Raw genomic sequence first — 18,804 nt, forward strand, 5'->3', positions numbered from 1 at the left:
TTGCATAAATGGTTGAAGAAAAAGAAGTGTATAACATCCCTTTCAGATAAGACAACTGAAATTTAAAGAGCTATTTATAAGGTTTAGGTGCATAATTTCATTTTTCACACCTATAAAATTTTACACTTGATGAAAGGTAAATTTGTTGAAAAATAGTATATAAAATGTGAGCATCACAATAACACAAGCTGACTATGCCCAACAATTCCAAAGGGAGCATTTATTATTTCCAAAAGGTATGTCTGGGACTTATGCAGAACCAGTGTAAATTCAGGACCAACTGAGTGACAGATGGTGTTGCATCTTTCACCATGAACTGCCACTGAATGCCATGCAGAGCCCAGGCTTATTAAGATCGCCTCTCCAGTCTTGCACACTTTCAGATCCTTCATGAGATCACCCGTCCCAATCATTTCCGAGGCTATTCTTAGGATGGGAATAAGAACAAGGGTAAGTTTGTAATTATTTTGCTTTAATTTCGATTAACTTTAATTACTATAAATGTTAAAAATAATGTCTGCAATTATTTTAATGACATCATATGAATTAGGAGCAGGCATAGGCCATTAAGCCCTTGGAGATTTTTCTGGACTCACAAAAATCAAAAGTCATACAACAGAGAAATGGGCCAATCACATTGTCTAGATTTACTAAATTAGCATATGGAATGGTCTGACCAGTGTCTTATAAAGTTGTAACATAACATCCCAACTCTTACATTCTACATGCTTTGAGTAATGAAGACCAGCATTCCATATGCCTTCTTTACCACAGTGTTGCCACTTTAAGGGAATGATGGGCTTGAAACTCCATGTGCCTCTCAAACATGAGAAAATCCAAGCAACACACACGAAATGTTGGAAGAACTCAGCAGACCAGGCAGCATCTGTGGAAAAGAGTAAACAGTCAATGTTTCAGGCCAAGACCCTTCATCAGGACTGATGTCCACAACTGCCTCATTAATATTCCTTGGTAGTCTACCACTTAAGTGTATGTCCTGACATTCATATGACTTACAAAAATGCACTACCCTCTACCTGCCGAAGCTCCACCTAACTTTCCATCTGATCTACAACCTTCCTTATTGTTCACAAACCTATTACTCATACCACCTACATTCACATCCAAATCTTTAATATTTATTACAAACACATCCCAGCACTGATTGCTGTGGCACACCACTTGTCAGAGACTTCCAAATAATAAACATCCTTCCACCAATATTCTCTGCCTCCTACCATGCATCCAATTAGCTAGTTTCCCTGGAGCTCATCCGCTGGATTAGCCTACCACATAGGACCTTGTCAAGTACCTTACTGAAGTCAATATAGTTAACATTTACCATCCTGTCTTCATCGGTCACCTTAGTTACCTCTTCCAAAAACTCCATCAAAATAATGAGGCAAGATGTTCCCCTGCACAATATTGCTCTGATTGTTCCCTGTTCAGCCACTGACTTTCCAAATGTACATAAATCCTATCCTTTAGAAGTAAGACTCGCTGGCCCGTAGTTACCTGGCTTAGACTGCTTCTATCAATTAATGATCAATGCTAATCTATAATCTGAATTTTGAATTCAGCTGTACAGCAGTAACCTCCCACACCCTTTGTGTTTGTAACACAACCAAGTCCACCTCGTGTATTGAAGCGTTAACATTCAATGCAAAAAACACCAATTCTTCCATATGCCACTGATCTCCTACAACCAATTCTGATACGAACAGTGAAAGGAACATGAGAAATTGTTGAATTCAATATAGTATTGCGATGTTCCAACAGGTCCAGATGGAAGACAGAGTGCTGATCCTCAAGCTGACATTGAGCCTAATTAGAACAATCAGGAGGTCCCTGATAAGGACAGGATAAGAGTGTGTTGCAAAATAAAATTGACAGACAACTGGAACCTCAGAGACACCTCACCGCTGAACACAAGTGCTCTCCAAGGTGGTTATTCAATCTGTACTTTCCGCTGTAGAGCCTACATTATGAGCTCCCTAAGTGGAAGTGACTACATGTGGTATACAAGACAATTGGTGTCCCTGTTGCACGAGAATCCTTAAAATGTTGCTGTAAGATCTAAAGTAAAAGATAATTGGAGGTTGATTTTACTATCAACCTCAGATTCCTCAACAGAGATTATCTCCAAAGACGTTCTAGTTTTTAGTTTTGTTTTCAATATTAAGGAGAAGGTAAAACATAATTGAATTTTAATCTTCCCTCAATGAGTCTGTGGCTCCCCTTTGCTATTCCTCACAAAATCCTAGACATGGTCATAAAGCCATTCAAGGCTTCTTTTCCACTTAATAAATGCTCTATAATCTTAACTTTAGTATCCCATTGAACCCTTGCACCTTTTGATTCTCTTTGTGCCTCAGTTATACTTTATATCCGAACATTCATCATCTCAAGATAGAGAATTCCCAATATATACCACCCTTGTTCGAGACTCTCTAGCTCAAGAAAACCTTTCATCATTTTTTTGTTTTGTACATTTCAATGAAAAGTCACCTCTTATTCTTCCAAACTCTAGTGTGTATAGGCCAACCTTAAAAATGGAAAATGCTGGAAAGGGCCTTGGAGCTGAAACATACCTCTGTTCCTTTTTCAATGGATGCTGCCTGATGAGTGTTTTCAAAATGTAATTTCCTATTTCCAGCACCTACAGTTTTATTTGATTTTCAAAGGCCAAACCTAAGCTCCCTTCTGATGAAAGTCAAGCAGTGGAAGAAATTTGACATTTCACAGGCTGAAGATTATTTCTCCTTTTGCTTTTCCACTGCAACAATCCAAGACAAAAACCAGCAATTTGGAATTTCTTGCATTTGAATGGAAAGTGAGGTCTCATCCTCTCCTAAACTATAGATCAGAGTGATGTGCAGACATCCAGTAACTGGTCAGCTGTACCATTTCATTTTGCAATTAATGGTCAAATATCAAGTTACAGGATTGTCAACATGGCAAAATATTCTGTGATTCACTTTTCTGATAAGGCAGTGTTTAGTTCCTCTCCAAGAGTGTCTGCTCTAATTAGAATTAATATAATTATCTTGGAGCAGAATCGTTTTCCAGCTGCTTATTCTGAATCATAATTAAAACCTGAGATAGTAAGTTCTGTTATGATTGAATTACAAGGAAACAAATCTTGCAAATCATTGGTAATTTGGTATTCAGATGCAATCAGACCATAAAACAACTGTTTAACTACTTTAAGAATATTTTGTTTCTTAAGCCTGTTTGGATTTCTTGAAAATTTCATCAGATCATCTTGTATCTTGTGGACAATTTATGTTTGTGTTTTTATAGCATATAGTAATGAAAATGATTGCATTTTTCAAAAGAATTCAACTACAAGGCTCATTTAAAGATTTCTGTAATAAATATGACACAATGTGACAGAATTAATAATGTATCTTTAAGAAAATAAAATGGCCTGAAGCATGTTACATTTGTTTAATTTGCATATATCAATAAATTATGCATGAAATGAAATGGAATTTGTAATCTTAATCCAAGAAATGTCAAGGAAAATAAATTGTTTTAACAGTTACTGCCTATTTCATACACATGCGTCTGTTGTAATTTGACAAATATCTATTGCTCTTCTACTTTGTAAACTGGAAAGTACATTTTGTTTCTGATTAGTGTTTATGTAACGGAGATCAAATCATCACAGATAAATGCTTTTTACCTGATAAATTCTGGTTTTGTCCCCTGTAGAACAAGAATACCTATAAATACATTTGTTGATTTACAATTATAATTTCTGACTCCACCCACCCCCCCCCCCACAAATAAGTCTTTTATCTTTTGGTATTTCTTTAGTGCAGCAAAGATGAAGGTGAGCCAGAGAATATTTAGCAATTTTTTTTTTTTAAATGTGATGCTCGAAACTGAGAACTAAGTTCTACAAATACTTAGCAATTCAGGCATATGTGGAGAGGGAAACAAGTAACATAGCTGTTACTGAACCTTTAACTGCCTCTCAGATGAAAGGTTATCGATTATGAAACTAAGTTTCTTTCCCCAGAATACTTAAGCTGTTTGTTGAGAGGGGTAGGTGGCCTCTAGTTAGTTTTGATGAGCAAAAAAAAAAAAATCAGACATTTATTATGAAGCTCAGCAAAATCTTTAGGTTATTAAGAAATATTACCCTCTCATTTGTCACTTTTTATTATTTAACCTCTTCAAAACTGCTTTTGCCAGAAAAGACCACATTAAAGCTTGACAGTGTAAGATTTCAAGTGCAGTATATGAAGTCCAGTGGCAGGAGTTACAGAGCAATAGAGACAGCGCAGTTAAAACAGAAAGCAACAAATACTGGACTGAGTGTGTTGTATTTGAATGTACGTAGCATAAGAAATAAGATGGACAATCTTGAAATTCATCTACAGATTGTCAAGTATGACATTGTGGCCATCTCTGAAACTTCAAGGATGGCTGCCATTGGGAGCTGAACGTCCAAGGATATATGGTGTATTGGAAAGATAGGTTAGTTGGCAGAGGGGGTGGTGTGGCTCTGTGTTTAAGAAATAATATTAAATCATTGGAAAGAGATGACATAGAATTAGAGGTGTAGAGTCTCTATGGGTTGAGTTAAGAAATGGCAAGGGTAAAAGGACCCTAATGCGGTTGTATACAGGCCTCCAAACAGCAGCCAGGATGTGGATTACAAATTACAGCAGGAGACAGAAAAACCATATCAGAAAGGCAAAGTCATGATAATCATTGGCGATTTTAACATGAAAGTGGATTGGGAAAACCAGGCCAGTCCTGGACCTCAAGAGAGAGAATTTGTAGAATGTCTAAGGGATGGCTTTTTGGAACAGCTTGTTGTTGAGCCCACTAGGGGATTGGCTGTGCTGGATTGGGTGTTGTGCAATGATCCGGAGGTGATAAGAGAGCTTAAGGTTAAGGAACCCTAAGGGAACAACGATCACAATATGATAGAGTTCACTTTGAAATTTAAGAGTGAAAAAATAAAATCTAATGTGTCTGTATTTCAGTGGAATAAAGGAAAATACAATGGCATGAGAGGGAAATTGGCTGAAATTGACTGGAAAGGGTCATTTGCAGGAAGGACAGCAGAGCAGCAATGGCTGGAGTATCTGCAAAAAATGAGGGAAGTGCAAGACAGATATATTCCAAATAAGAAGAAATTTTCAAAGGGAAGAAAGACACTACCGTGGCTGACAAGTGACATCAGAGCCAAAGTAAAAACAAAAGAGAGTGCATACAAGGAAGCCAGAGGTAGTGAGAAGATAGAGGATTTGGGGAGCTTTTAAAAACTTGCAGAAGGAAACTAAGGTGGTCATTTGGAAGGAAAAGATGAATTATGAGAGGAAGCTGGCGACTAATATTAAAGAAGATACTAAAAGCTTTTTTAAGTATATAAAGGGTAAAAGAGAGTCGAAGGTACATATAGAACCAATACAAAATAACGCTGGAGATATTGTAATGAGAGATGCAGAGGTGGCAGAGAAACTTCTTATCGTGTCCATGGAAAGTCTATACACAGCCCAGCCAGAACTAGACACATTTTTGCGCCTTGTTGTTGAATTCTGCAAGATCTGCAACAGTACAGGGTTCCTCTAGCGATGGGCATTGCGGGAGATTTTGCATAGTTTGTGGCTCAGTTCCACATTCACAAGTTGTCGGGCTGGTTGTATATCCCCATTTGCTTGGTGACACCTTTGAGCGATCTACACCAGTCCTAAGTCTGTTAAGGCACTTCCAGGTTGGGAGGCAGCAGAAAGGAAACTATAGACCTGACATCAGTGGTTGGGAAGTTGTTGGAATCGATTGTTAGGGATGAGATTATGGCGTACCTGAAGGCACATGACAACATAGGCCAAAACCAGAATGGTTTCCTGAAAGGAAGATCCTGCCTGACAAACCTACTGCAATTCTTTAAGGAAATTACAAGCAGGGTAGACAAAGGAGATGCAGTAGACGTGGTGTACTGTACTTACATTTCCAGAGGGCCTTCGACAAGGTGCCGAACATGAGTCTGCTTAGCAAGATAAGAGCTCATGGAATTACAGGGAAGTTACTAGCATGGATGGAGCATTGGCTGGGCGGCAGAAAAGAGAGAGTGGGAATAAAGGGATCCTATTCTGGCTGGCTGCCGGTTACCAGTGGAGTTCCATAGGGGTTGGTGTTGGGACTGTTACTTTTTACGATGTATGTCAATGATTTGCACTATGGTATTAAGGGATTTGTGGCTAAATTTGCCAATGATACAAAGATACGTGGAGGAGTGGGTAGTGTTGAGGAAACAGAGCCTGCAGAGAGACTCAGATAGTTTAGGAGAATGGGCAAATAAGTGGCAAATGAAATACAATGTTGGAAAGTCATGCACTTTGGTGGAAGAAATAAATGGGCAGACTATTATTTAAGATGGGGAGAGAATTCAAAATGCAGAGATGCAAAGAGACTTGGCAGTCCTTGTGCAAGATACCCTAAAGGTTAACCTGCAGGTTGAGTCGGTTGTGAAGAAGCCCAATGCAATGTTGGCATTCATTTCTAGAGGTATAGAATATAACAGCCAGGACGTGATGTTGAAGCTCTATAAGGCACTCACGAGACCACACTTGGGAGTATTGTGTGCAGTTTTGGGCTCCTTATTTTAGAAAGGATATACTGACATTGGAGAGGGTTCAGAGAAGATTCACGAGGATGATTCCAGGAATGAGATGTTTACCATATGAGGAACGTCTGGCAGCTCTTGGACTGTATGTCCTGGAGTTCAGGAGAATTGGGGTGGGGGGGAGGGGGGAGAGAAAGAATCTCATAGAAACATTACAAATGTTAAAAGGCCTGAACAGATTAGATATGGCAGAGTTATTTCCCATGGTAGGGGATTCTAGGACAAGAGGGCACAACTTCAGGATTGAAGGACGTCCTTTTAGAACTGAGATGCGGAGAAATTACTTTAGTCAGAGGTGGTAAATCTGTGGAATTTGTTGCCACGAGTGGCTGTGGAGGCCAAGTCATTGGGTGTATTTAAGGTAGAAATAGATAGCTTCTTGATTAGCCAGGGCATGAAAGAGTATGGAGTGAAAGCAGGGGAGCGAGGATGACTGGATGAAGTGGATCAGCTGATGATTGAATGGCCTACTTCCACTCCTAAATCTTATGGTCAAAGTCAGATACCACTTTATATCACCAACAAGAGAAAATCTGCAGATGCTGGAAATCCAAGCAACACACACAAAATGCTGAAGGAACTGACAGTGACAGTGTTAGGTGCAGCATTGATGCTGCATATAAGTATTTGGTTTTGGGTAAAAGAACAGAAGCACTAAGTAGAAAAAGAGTAGGACAGAGCTGGCTTCTTTAAAGTTGCAGAAAAATACCATTTATTGAGTTTTGGACTGAGCTTTGGTGTTTTCTGTCCAATTGCAAATTTCAAAAGATCAAAGTAAATTTATTATCCAAGTACATATATCACTATATACAACTTTCAGGCATTCATAGTAAGTACAAGAAAGACAATAGAATCGATGAAAGACCACCCCCAACAAAACAGACAAGATGTGCAAAAGGCAGCAAACTGTAAATACAAAAAAAGGAATAATAAAAATTAAACAATAAATATGGAGAATGAGATGAAGAGTCCTTGAAAGTGAATCCATAGTTTATGGGAACAGTTCAGTGATGGGGCGAGTGAAGTTAAGTTATCCCCTCTGGTTCAAGAACCTCGTGGTTGAGGGGCATTTGCTCCTCAACTTGGTGATCTCAGTCCTGACATTCCTGTATCTTCTTCCTGATGGCAACAGCTAGAAGAGAGCATAGTCTGGATCTTGATGACAGGTACTACTTTCTTATGGCAGCACTCCTTGTAGATGTGCTCAGTGGTGGGGAGGGCTTTAGCCATGATGGACTGGGCTGCATCCACTACTTTTTGTAGGCTGTTCCACTCAAGGGCATTGTGTTTTCATTCCAGGCCATGATGCAACATGTCAATATACACCCCACAGTACATCTATAGAGGTTTGTCAAGTTTTAATTGACACACTGAATCTTTGCAATTTTCAAAAAAGTAGAGGTGCTACCATACTTTCTTCGTAATGGCACTTGCATGCTGGGCCCAGGACAGATCCTCTGAAATATTAACACTGAGGAATTTAGAGTTGCTGACCCCCTCTGCCTCTGATTCCCCCAGTGAGAAGTGGCTCATGGATCCCTGGTTTCCTCCTCCTGTAGTCAATAATCAACTCCTTGGTGTTACTGACATTGAGTGAGAGGTTGTTGTTATGACACTATTAGCCAGATTTTCCATCTCCCTCCTATATGCTGATACATCACTGCCTTTGATTTGGCCAACCCAATGTCATCAACAAACTTAAGTATGGCACTGGAGCTCTGGTTAGCCTCTCAGTCACATTGGGACACAGACGATGGGGACATTCCCAGCAGACTATACTATACTAGGAGAAACAGAAAAACTAACCCAAAAGATCATGACTAGTGGAAATGGCCAGTTCTGGAACAGACATATTGTAATGGAAGAGCAAGTTACTTGAAGTTGCAGAATTCACAAGTCCAGGAAGTTGCAACGTCCCCAGACTAATGATGTGCTATTCCTCAAGCTTGTGTAACAATATAGGAGCTTAGTGAAAGTCCTAGAGAGATTGACATGGGGAATTAACGAGGCAGGCAGATGGAAGTTCAATTACTCCTGCATACTGAATGGACCTAAATTAATAAATACGGTACTTTGATAACTTAATAAATAAAACCTATGGTATTAATAACATATACTTATAAATCACTTTTTTGTGGTTCAAACATAATAGAATACAACATAACTGAGTAGCCATTAATTAAGGTGAAATTCACTCTATTTTACAATTGAACTGTACAGCACAGCACAGGAATGGGCCCTTCAGTCCACAGTGATATTATAATATTGGTTGTTATACTAGCTTATTTCACTTGAGACGTGTAGACTATCTTCCGGCAAAGTAATTCAGTGGCCAGTTGTAGCCTGAGTTGATTGCTTCATTCATTCGGAATAGTTTGTACATTAAAACAAGACAGAACCCTGAGGTATTAGGAACAAAAAGTTTCCAAATTTGATCTTGTGTTTCAGTAAAATGATTTACATTTGGGCAGGTTTGTCATTAGGACAGTACAAAAAGGATGAACGCACTTGGGCTAATGCTGGGGGGGGGCGGGGAAGGGGGAACAACACTAGTTTCTGCTCAGCTGGAACAGTAAAAGCTGAAGCTGAAAAGGAGGCAAGATTCCTTGACACAATGAGGAAAACAGTTCAAAGGGGATTAAATATAGGATAAAGCATTACTGAACTATGCCTTTGAGTTATTTCTTTTACTGGAAATCTAAGTGTACGAGGGGTGATTGATAAGTTTGTGGCCTAAGGTAGAGTGAGTCAATTTTAGAAAACCTAGCACATTTATTTTTCAACATAGTCCCCTCCTACATTTACACACTTAGCCCAGCGGTTGTGGAGCATACGGATCCCTTCTTTCTAGAAGCTGGCGTCTTGGACCTCCAGAAAGTGGTCCACAGCAGGGGTGATTGATAAATTCATGGCCTACAGTAGAAGGGGATGACTTATACAGCTCTCGTTACATGCATGTGTTCAATTCTTTCAGTGATTATACAGAAAATTTGAAGTTAATAACTCATCTCCTTCTCCCTAATGGGTGAAAATCCCCCAAACAAGAATTGAAAGACTCTTAGCTGGCTACAGAAAGCGTTTGCAAGCTGTGATACTTGCCAAAGGGGGTGTTACTAAGTACTGACCATGCAGGGTGACCAAACTTTTGCTTTGGGTCTTTTTCCTTTTTTGTTATTTTGAAACTGTAAAAGATGGAAATAAAAAAGTAACCTTGTTTAAAATATTAAAGAAATGTGTCATTTTTAACTTTATGCCTTTTGGAAATCAGGTCATCTTTTACTTGCTTAGGTACTTACAGTAACAGAAATTTTGACCGGGGTGCCCAAACTCTTGCATGCCACTGTAAATGCTCAAAATCAGCATCTTTAAAAGAGGATACTCAAAAATCTATTGGTCTATATTTTATTCATGCAAATGCATCTTCAAGTGTTTAAACTTGGCTTTTAATCAATATCCTGCAACAAAACAGTTCACTTTAAAAGCTGTTCATGAAAAGCACATTTAATGAGAGCTTGCAGGTTTCTCAAAATTGGGGAACATTAATATACCACATGCCCTCATGCTTTACAGAGAGTAGTGTATTAATATTCTGTGTCCAAATATTATTCAAATAAAGTTTTGCTCCCAGTTAAAAATTCTTCTGGGATAGGGTACTGGTAAAAAGTGTATGTACCAAATAAAACTATAATCACCATGTTAATTAATGATCAAAGACAGCACCTTGTCCTTAAATTAATTCAAAATAAAATGTCCCGCAGTAAACTATATATTCATTCCTTTACATTAAAAAAAACTTACAGACTAAGCTTTTACACATCTTACAATTAAAGCATTTAGACATTAAGCAACAAGATTCTTAAAAACAAAACAAACTAAAATGGTTAAAACATCTAATCAATGATTCCAAAAATCAAGACAAAAATCCTTTAAGCATAACAGGCCAGAATATACTTAAAATTTTAGAAAAACAACTATTATGAATAAAAGAAAATCAAGCCAATTGTCTCTCAGTCATTTATTTTGTAATCCACAAACATAATATAAAACTAATTCATTTAACATTATATGAATTACAAATGCTGAAAACTAAACTTGTCTTTTCAAACAGAGGCATTTATTGCAGAGTTAGAATAAAAGGACTTCATGTTCTGTATAATAAAAAGCTTTCATCTGTGCCACTTGACGAAGTATCACAATCTTAAAGTACACAGTACCTAGAAAAGTTGCATTGGATAAAACCCCCCATCTATTCCTCAGTCATACTGCTCACTTACACATCCCTCTCATTTTTTTTTCATCATTTAACGATCCCTTATTATTTGCATGGCTGCCTCTTTACCTTATTACTAAATTTCAAATCTACAGCTCAAACCCGCTATTTATTTATTTAGAGATACAACAGAATAGGTCCTGCTGGCCCTTCAAGCTGCACTGCCCAGCACCTCACAGTTTAACCATAGCCTAATCACAGGACAACTTACAATGCATAATTAACCTGCTAACTGGTATCTTTGGACTGTGGGCGAAAACTGGGGGGCCTAGAGAAACCGCACTATTCCACTGGAAGTACGTACAGACTTTAATAGCGTCACACTAACCGCTACAGATTGGATTGTCAACAAAGTGAAAAATCCTTAAAATGTTCATTTTAGAGAACCAAAGCTAAGCATGATGAACATGCAACTGGACTCGGCTTTTCAAAAATTCTAATAAATTGTTTTCTTTCTCACTTTCATTTTGAAATCTGGATTCTTCAATTCGCTTCCTAATAAATGACTGACAAATGTGTCCAGCTGTATTGGGAACAAATTCGTAAAAGGGAGTAAACCAAATTAAATTCACCTGTGAAGAAAGAATAAATTAAAAATCCGTTCCCACTTGCAGCTAGGGTGTTAAAAAAACTTTAGCTTTTAAATTTACTTTTGGAACTGCATCAAAAGCAACTATTATAACATAAACTGGGAACACATTCTATGTTTGGATGCTTCAATGTAGAATTGCTGACAAAGATTAACACAGTCAACATTATTAAATATATTTTTGATTTGTGGAAGAATTCAGAGTTTCAGTTCACAACAATTGCAGATTTAAAAACCTATCACAGTCACATCCTTAGGCTCACAGGGCAACAATAATTTTGCCCTCTTTTTTAAAAATGATACTGAGGAAGTTAATTGTTTTCAAATTAGCCTGTTAACCCATAATAGATAGGAAGTGCCAGAAGCTCCTGACTTACAAGTCAGTCAGTAGCCTGTCATGTTTACTTTTCCCCCCAAATAAAAATGTGATTACATTAACCATATTGGGCAGGAAGAGAGTGCAATGCTATTGCTGTGTCAATAAATTCATAGAAACTATGTCAAAAAACACCAACCAAAACCAGCAGCAATTTTGAAAAAACTGTTCACATTATCAGTATTTTCAAATATCCTACAGAATACACGATACACAAGGCAGAAAATGCTGGAAATAGCCAATCAGACAGCATCAATGTAAATATACATAAGTTTTTAAAAAATTACCCTTCCAGGTTGATCTTCCATTGTAATTGTGAAAAGCTTCCCTTTTTCAGTATCAGTGAGACATTTCTTTTTTGCAGGAATGCCTAGCTGCAAGTCTGAAATGCTTCAGAAGGTTGCTTGTGATTATAAATTTGAGTGCTACAGTAGCATAGTGGTTAGTGAGCCACTATTACAGCTGAAGGCATTCGGGCACTCAGAGTCCAATTCCTGTGCTGCTCTGTAAGGAGTCCTCATGGAATGCATGGGTTTTCTGTGAGTGCTCCAGTTTCCTCCCACCATCCGAAGATGTACTGGGTAAGTTAATTGGTCATTGTAAATTATACCACAGGATTCATTGGGGTTGAGGGGTTGCTGGGGTGACATGGCTCAAAAGGCCAGAAAAGCATACTCCACGCTGTAACACTAAATAAAAATAAAACAAATAAATATCTAAAACTGCTAAGTGGTTGGTGTTGCTGTCAGTACAATATTGGGCACCCTATAGAGTTCAACAGGACAATGCTGAAACTTCTTTAAGCATTAGCAGCCCCAGCAACTGTGCTGGGAAGTCAACCTGTTGAATCTGCACTTGGTTACATCTTGCACAGCTCAGACACGCCAATTATTTCAATGAGGACAAAGCAGCTCTTAGGAAGGTGGACAGGTTTCAGGTGACAGGAATTACTTGAGTTAGTTCACACATAATAAAGCTTTATAAAATAAACTATCAAAACTAATATCATTCAAAATTTTAAAAATGTCTCAGAGATATTCAACGAAAACTGAGACCTCGTCTGATTAGGCTTCACCAATTAGGTATCAACTTTATGGAAGATGCCATCACTGCGAATATTTTTGGGAAGGAAGGGAGGAAAATATTGAAAATAAATAAACAAACAAAAAATCAAATGAGACTTGGCAGATCTCTCTCAAGATCAATAATTGACTTATGAGAAACAATTGCGAAATATGCTAGATCATCCATAACTCATATTAACGAAAGACCATCTGACTGAGAGAACTAGGTTCACAGAATCAGGTTTAAAATCTTGATGAGATGGGCATTTCTTCTTCCTGCTGGCCAAAAGTTCCACAGCTAACACAGACATGGTGAGGCTTAATTTAAAAAGCAAAAGCATCTTTAATCTATAACTATGACTGCACCGGGAACTTGTTGTTCAGAGGTGGCCCAGATAGAACTGTCTCATGAGCAGTCTTGGCTCACGAGGTGTATCTCCTGCACGAGGAGATCAAAACCTGTTAATATCTTAATTTTTCCCAGAACTGTTACAAGGTCATCAACATGTTAACAAATTTTTTTCTCCTCAGACCCCATATCACCCATTGCATATTTCTGACTTTTTCCTGTTTTAATTTCAGATTTCTAGCAATCACATTATTGAATTTTTGAATTAGTTTCTATTCCATTGGATACCTGATTGGCTTAAGATGCAAGTGTTTTCAAGTCATTTTGCTTTATCAATTACTCTAGCAACATCTATAAATAAGTGACCAGTTTCAAGGCCACATACATGCAAACAGTAACATTCTGCTGAACCTTAAAATGGAAAGTTGTTTAAAAAATTCCAGTGTCAAAATAAATCTTTTCCAATAGAACATACAAATTCTCAATTTGGTTCAAAATTGTTTATGCTGAAAGATAATTTACTTTCATTCTGTTTTCACAAGTAGGTTTAGCAATTCAGAAATAAATTCAGAAGATGCACATCACAGGTTACAAGCAATTTTACTTCCAGCTTTTAAAAAGATAGTCAGTAGGTAAAGTTGGCAAGGTCCTTCACGTGGAAGGTTCCAAGGTGCTGTACATTTCCTCTTATGAGAACCATTTTATTAAATCAGATCACATGCGATGATACTGCCTGTAACAAACTGGTAAACTGAATAACTAGACACAGAAGAGCATAGCAGTATTTTTTAAATTCCCGCAAGTTGGTAAGATATAGATGTAGGAAATACCAACATTGAAAAGAAATCAAGTTAGGAATCTCTGGGATTCAGCAACTGAATTACAAAAATAAAAGTTATAGTCTTTCCCAAGCCACTATAACTCAAAAATTTAACACTTTCATTGGTAAACTGCATTTTAAAATTACTTTTAAAATACTTGTATGGCAAAACTTCAGCAAACAGTATTTACCAAAATTAGTTATAACAAAAGCCGCATTTTAGATCAATTTAATAATGTCATCAATAGATTGCCGATACAGACATCTCTACGCTGGTGTTCATTTCACAAGTTCCTCACCCCCTCTCAGATAACTGTCAATCTATTCTTTTGTCCCTCTTGTGCTTATCCAGCTTCTGCTTATATTTAACTATGCTACTCAATTGGTCCTCTGCACAGAACTTTCTACTTCCTGCCTACTTCCCAACCTCTAGTTGCAGATTCATCACTTGGTAATACTTTCTAGGAATAAGTGATAACTCATTACATAAAGATCACAATTGATCTCCTTTCTTTTATTTCCCTAGAGAAAATCCCCAACTTATGACATTTTTATAGTAAGTACATCCAACTCATTTCTGATTTCATTCTTGTGCATTTTTGGCACCGCCCCTATAGATCATGGAATACAAAATTGATGCCAAATGACCAAAATGATGTCACGTGACACATATGAACATTGCATGTTGCTTGATATCACTGGGCATGAGAACTGGCTAATATCAACCTCAGCATTAATAATTGTGGTTCAAATATGCAATACTTATCTGGATTGCTATCTATTCAATAATAAATCTGTGCATAGAGTTTGTAAACGTTCTAATTATTTTATACATCACTTTAAAATATTTTAAATACATCAACTAAAAACATTACTAAGACCATGACAAACTTCTCAAGCTTTATTCATCCAAGGAATACTTAAAACTATGCTTACTTTCCAACTCTTCAAGGATTCCCTGATCAATACAAAGTACACCTCAATCAACATTGATATTTAGGATTCATGAACTATAAATGTTCTTAGTTATATCTGCTTATTTAAATACAATTCAAATTAAAATGCTACAAACCAATTCCTAAAGTGGTCCCACTGATAGATCTCTTCAACAGCTGCCTATTACTGACTTAAGGCAAAAACCCCATTATATATAGAAAATATGCTTTAAAAGCTCAAATAAATACTGCATGCTCTCCAAAAGATCTTCAAACAAAATAACTTCACATAGCAGGACACACGAGGAAAAATGAAATCATGTAAATTCTGTCAAATTAGCTTGTTTTATACAATATTTAATTAGAGCAGGTAATGCTCAACTGTGGATTGATTTATAATATCAGGTTATGTTTAAGAAAGCTTCTATAGTGGGAAAGTATGGCATTAAACCATATCTTTGGCCAAATTTACCACCTCACGACACCAGTCTGAAATGCATTTTATATGGTCTAAAAATTCTCATCTTCCAACAAATTAAACTTAATCAAATGTTACATAAATTAAGAATCAAGATCAACAATCAACAGTTTTTTTTGGATACATTATGATACGAAGTGAAAGCAATGTAGCTCACCAATAGTTAAAATGGACAGTTATAAGGGAGTTCAGGAAAATGGCAAGAATTCAACATTTATTTATTCACCAATTCCAATCACTGGTTTTTTCCTAAATTTACTTCATTGTATTCACAAAATCATTTCCATCCTCCATGTGCTATTTGACTTAGTTAAGATGGATTTTATTTTTACTCCTTCCCTGCTCAGTTCAGCTTCCAAGCTCTCTTGGGCTCAATATTTTATCTTATTCTAATAAAAGGTGTGAACCTTGCATGCTTTATTCCCAAACTGGTGAACAGGGATACTCAACAGCCTTTTTGGAAATGGAGCAGAGGCAAATATCAACTGCTACAACAGTTTGATTAGAGGTGTTTCAACATTATTCCTATTACTTGATTATAATCTGCACTAGAAACCAGAAAAAAGTGGAACTGGAAGTCTGAATGTAAGCAAGAAAAAATTCTAATTCCCTAGGTTAGCACACAGGTTTTTCCATGACATTGGTTGCCAGGTTATTAAATATACTGGCCCTATTTATCAAACTCGTGGTCTAAATGATCTATCAATGCTGCTGAAAATCAGGTCAGGCCACTAGTGTACACAGAAAATAACTCCAGTACATGGGGATGTTCCTTTCATAGTGAAAGCACTTAAGTGCAATCTGCCAAACAATTATAACTTCCTGAACCAGTAACATTTTATTTTAAAAGGTGAGAATTGAAGACCCTAGCAGCAACTTGGCAAAACTTGTTTACAGTATCAGAGCACCAATAATTATACTTGATGTGCAGCCTGTTTCTCCGTAATAATTTTGTGAAGCTCATCCGCATCCTGAGTAGTTTTCACACGGATCAAAATTGGCATAGCAGCATCTGGATTTTTGTCATCAATGGGAGGATTAGGAACACAGACGAGAAGGATGTTGTTTTTTCCTGTTCTTGTACAAGGTAATGATGGATGAAGCATAATATTCAGTAAAATATTTCCTGGTTGAGAAAAAAAGTTGAAAGCCTTAAAAATCTAGCAATTTCCCATCAACATATTCTCATGTATAATTAAATTTTATATTCAAGTCTACTCTTAAACATAAATCACACATTCTACTTCCATTGAGTTTTATTCAAAGCCTTGCTTCAATGACTTATTAACTAATGGAAATGTTTTCCAGCATTTGTACTTGTAAAAGTACTTCTAATTTAAACAGCAACTTACAAACTCAAACTCAATAAAATCTTCCAGTCAAAACAAAGCATTAGATTTGTAAATGGAACATGGGTTCTTGTTTTATTCCCTCAAATAGTTGTGTTCTTATGCTGAATAAGATGTTGTCAATTTTCAGTTAATAAATCTATACATATATTAATTATAGATTAACACATCAAAGCAAGCCATTCAGCCTAAAGACCCCCGAATGGCTTTTCCAAAAATCAATCCACTTAGTAATGTGTAACTATACTAATGAAATATATTGAAATCATATTCAATTGTTTAGATTTCGTCCCTCCCTCGTCTCAAAGGCTTTTAAGTATTGTACCGAGGTAATTTTTTGAAATCAGACAAAAGTAAGGTGTTTCTTAGTTGGTACTGGGTCCTCCCTGTAAAATCATCATGCACAGCTAAGAGCTCAGATTCACTCTATGCTCCCTCAGGATGGCCTGGTGTGGATGAGACACACCTTCTTCTGGAATGTGTGTTTGCCAAGACGATATGGGAAGGGAAGCTATGGCTTTTTTCTGATCAGTTGCACAATACTCATTGGGTGTTCTCAGGGACACATACTGAGACAAACTTTCCTATCGGTGATTCAGCAAAAGATGCACTTGGGTCTGCCTGAAACTTGCTGGTCTTCCAGTGCAAGGAGCAATCCAAAACTGAATACTGCAGTCTGGATCTGTCCAATCTGAGCGACAAACTGAAGCTTCGTGTAGCTACCCTAAGCTTTCATGTGGACTGTCAGAGCAGAGTCCTCATGGCATTAGGCCCTTTGGAAAATCCTCTCAAAACTTAATGGGTGAAAGAATAATTAAAACCATGTGGACCACAAGTAAGTAAATAAATGTAATAATATGCTAAGAACACTGAATTGTCCCATAAAGCAATGACCTGCATATATAAAAACAATTTTTAATGAAAAAAGCAGTTTTGGGAAAAAAATTCAAATGTGGAGGTTTCAGAGAATAGAAGTGTTAAAATCCAGCAACTCTATGAAATACAATGAATTCATGCTAGAGGATGAACAGTACCTAAAGGGCGCTGTATTGCTAAAAAGTAATTGGCTGGTTTTACAGCAGGTTTTTCTTCCAATATAATTTACAAGTGGAAGGTGTTGGGGAAAACCATAAATTGTGAGCATTTCCTCAAATCATCAATGTCATTGCTAATGTTTCTTGGGATGGTAGTGCAATTGACACTTGAAACTACTATGGTTAAACACACTGACACAAGATTGTTAGGGAAGGGAACTCCACAATTTTAACCCAGCAACTGAAGATCTGTGACACATCTACAGATTGGGATGGTTGCCAACATGGCTTTTAAAGTGGTAGGGATCAAAAGTCTGGGTGATGCTGTTAAAGGTCTGGAGAGTTGTGGCAGTTCATTTTGCAGATAGTACATCTCAAATGAAGGCAGTAAAGTTTTAACAGTACAAATCACAAATCATCTCTGATGGTGTTGTTGGAAGTGCACTTATCCAAATATGTGCATAATATTCCATTATTCTATTGGCCACTGCCTTATTTTACTTGAAAACCTTTGATAAATCAGAAGATGAGGTATTCAATGCAGTCACCAGTCAAGTTAGGATGGCTAAACCCAGAATTTGATTATCACATTTAAGATGTAAACCTCTAGCATTGCTGGATCTGCCTGCTAGATTCCGTATAAATTATTTTTGCTACATGATTTAGGTGAATTATAGATGCTAATTAACTCACCTAGATTAGTATCTGCTCGTATCAACAACTGAAATTTTTGATCTGCCACAGGTTTTAAATGGATTGTACCAATTCCTTTATCTTTAAAATCTCCATCCTTCTTGTAGAACATTTTACATCTGGAAAAGCAAAATTTAATACTTAAGCTTAATAACATTAAGCACACCCCGATAAGAGACACTCGTCCTGCGCTTGACAATT

The 18,804-nt window shown here is 37.1% G+C and overlaps 1 protein-coding gene across 2 annotated transcripts in view; it reads right to left on the reverse strand.

Moving 5' to 3' along the window:
• Window positions 1-10,231: 10,231 nt before the first annotated feature.
• Window positions 10,232-18,804, reverse strand: part of nup50 (nucleoporin 50) — a 74,424-nt gene continuing 65,851 nt past the window's right edge. For both annotated transcript variants that reach the window (XM_063058097.1, XM_063058096.1), the window contains 2 exons: window positions 18,604-18,722; window positions 10,232-16,653 (listed from right to left, as the gene is read on the reverse strand). In XM_063058097.1, the coding sequence (XP_062914167.1) occupies window positions 16,442-16,653; window positions 18,604-18,722 (331 nt within the window). In that variant the 3' untranslated portion in view covers window positions 10,232-16,441. The remainder of the gene's footprint in view (window positions 16,654-18,603; window positions 18,723-18,804) is intronic.

This window comes from Mobula hypostoma, chromosome 9 (assembly GCF_963921235.1).
Source record: "Mobula hypostoma chromosome 9, sMobHyp1.1, whole genome shotgun sequence".
Lineage (NCBI taxonomy): Eukaryota > Metazoa > Chordata > Chondrichthyes > Myliobatiformes > Myliobatidae > Mobula > Mobula hypostoma.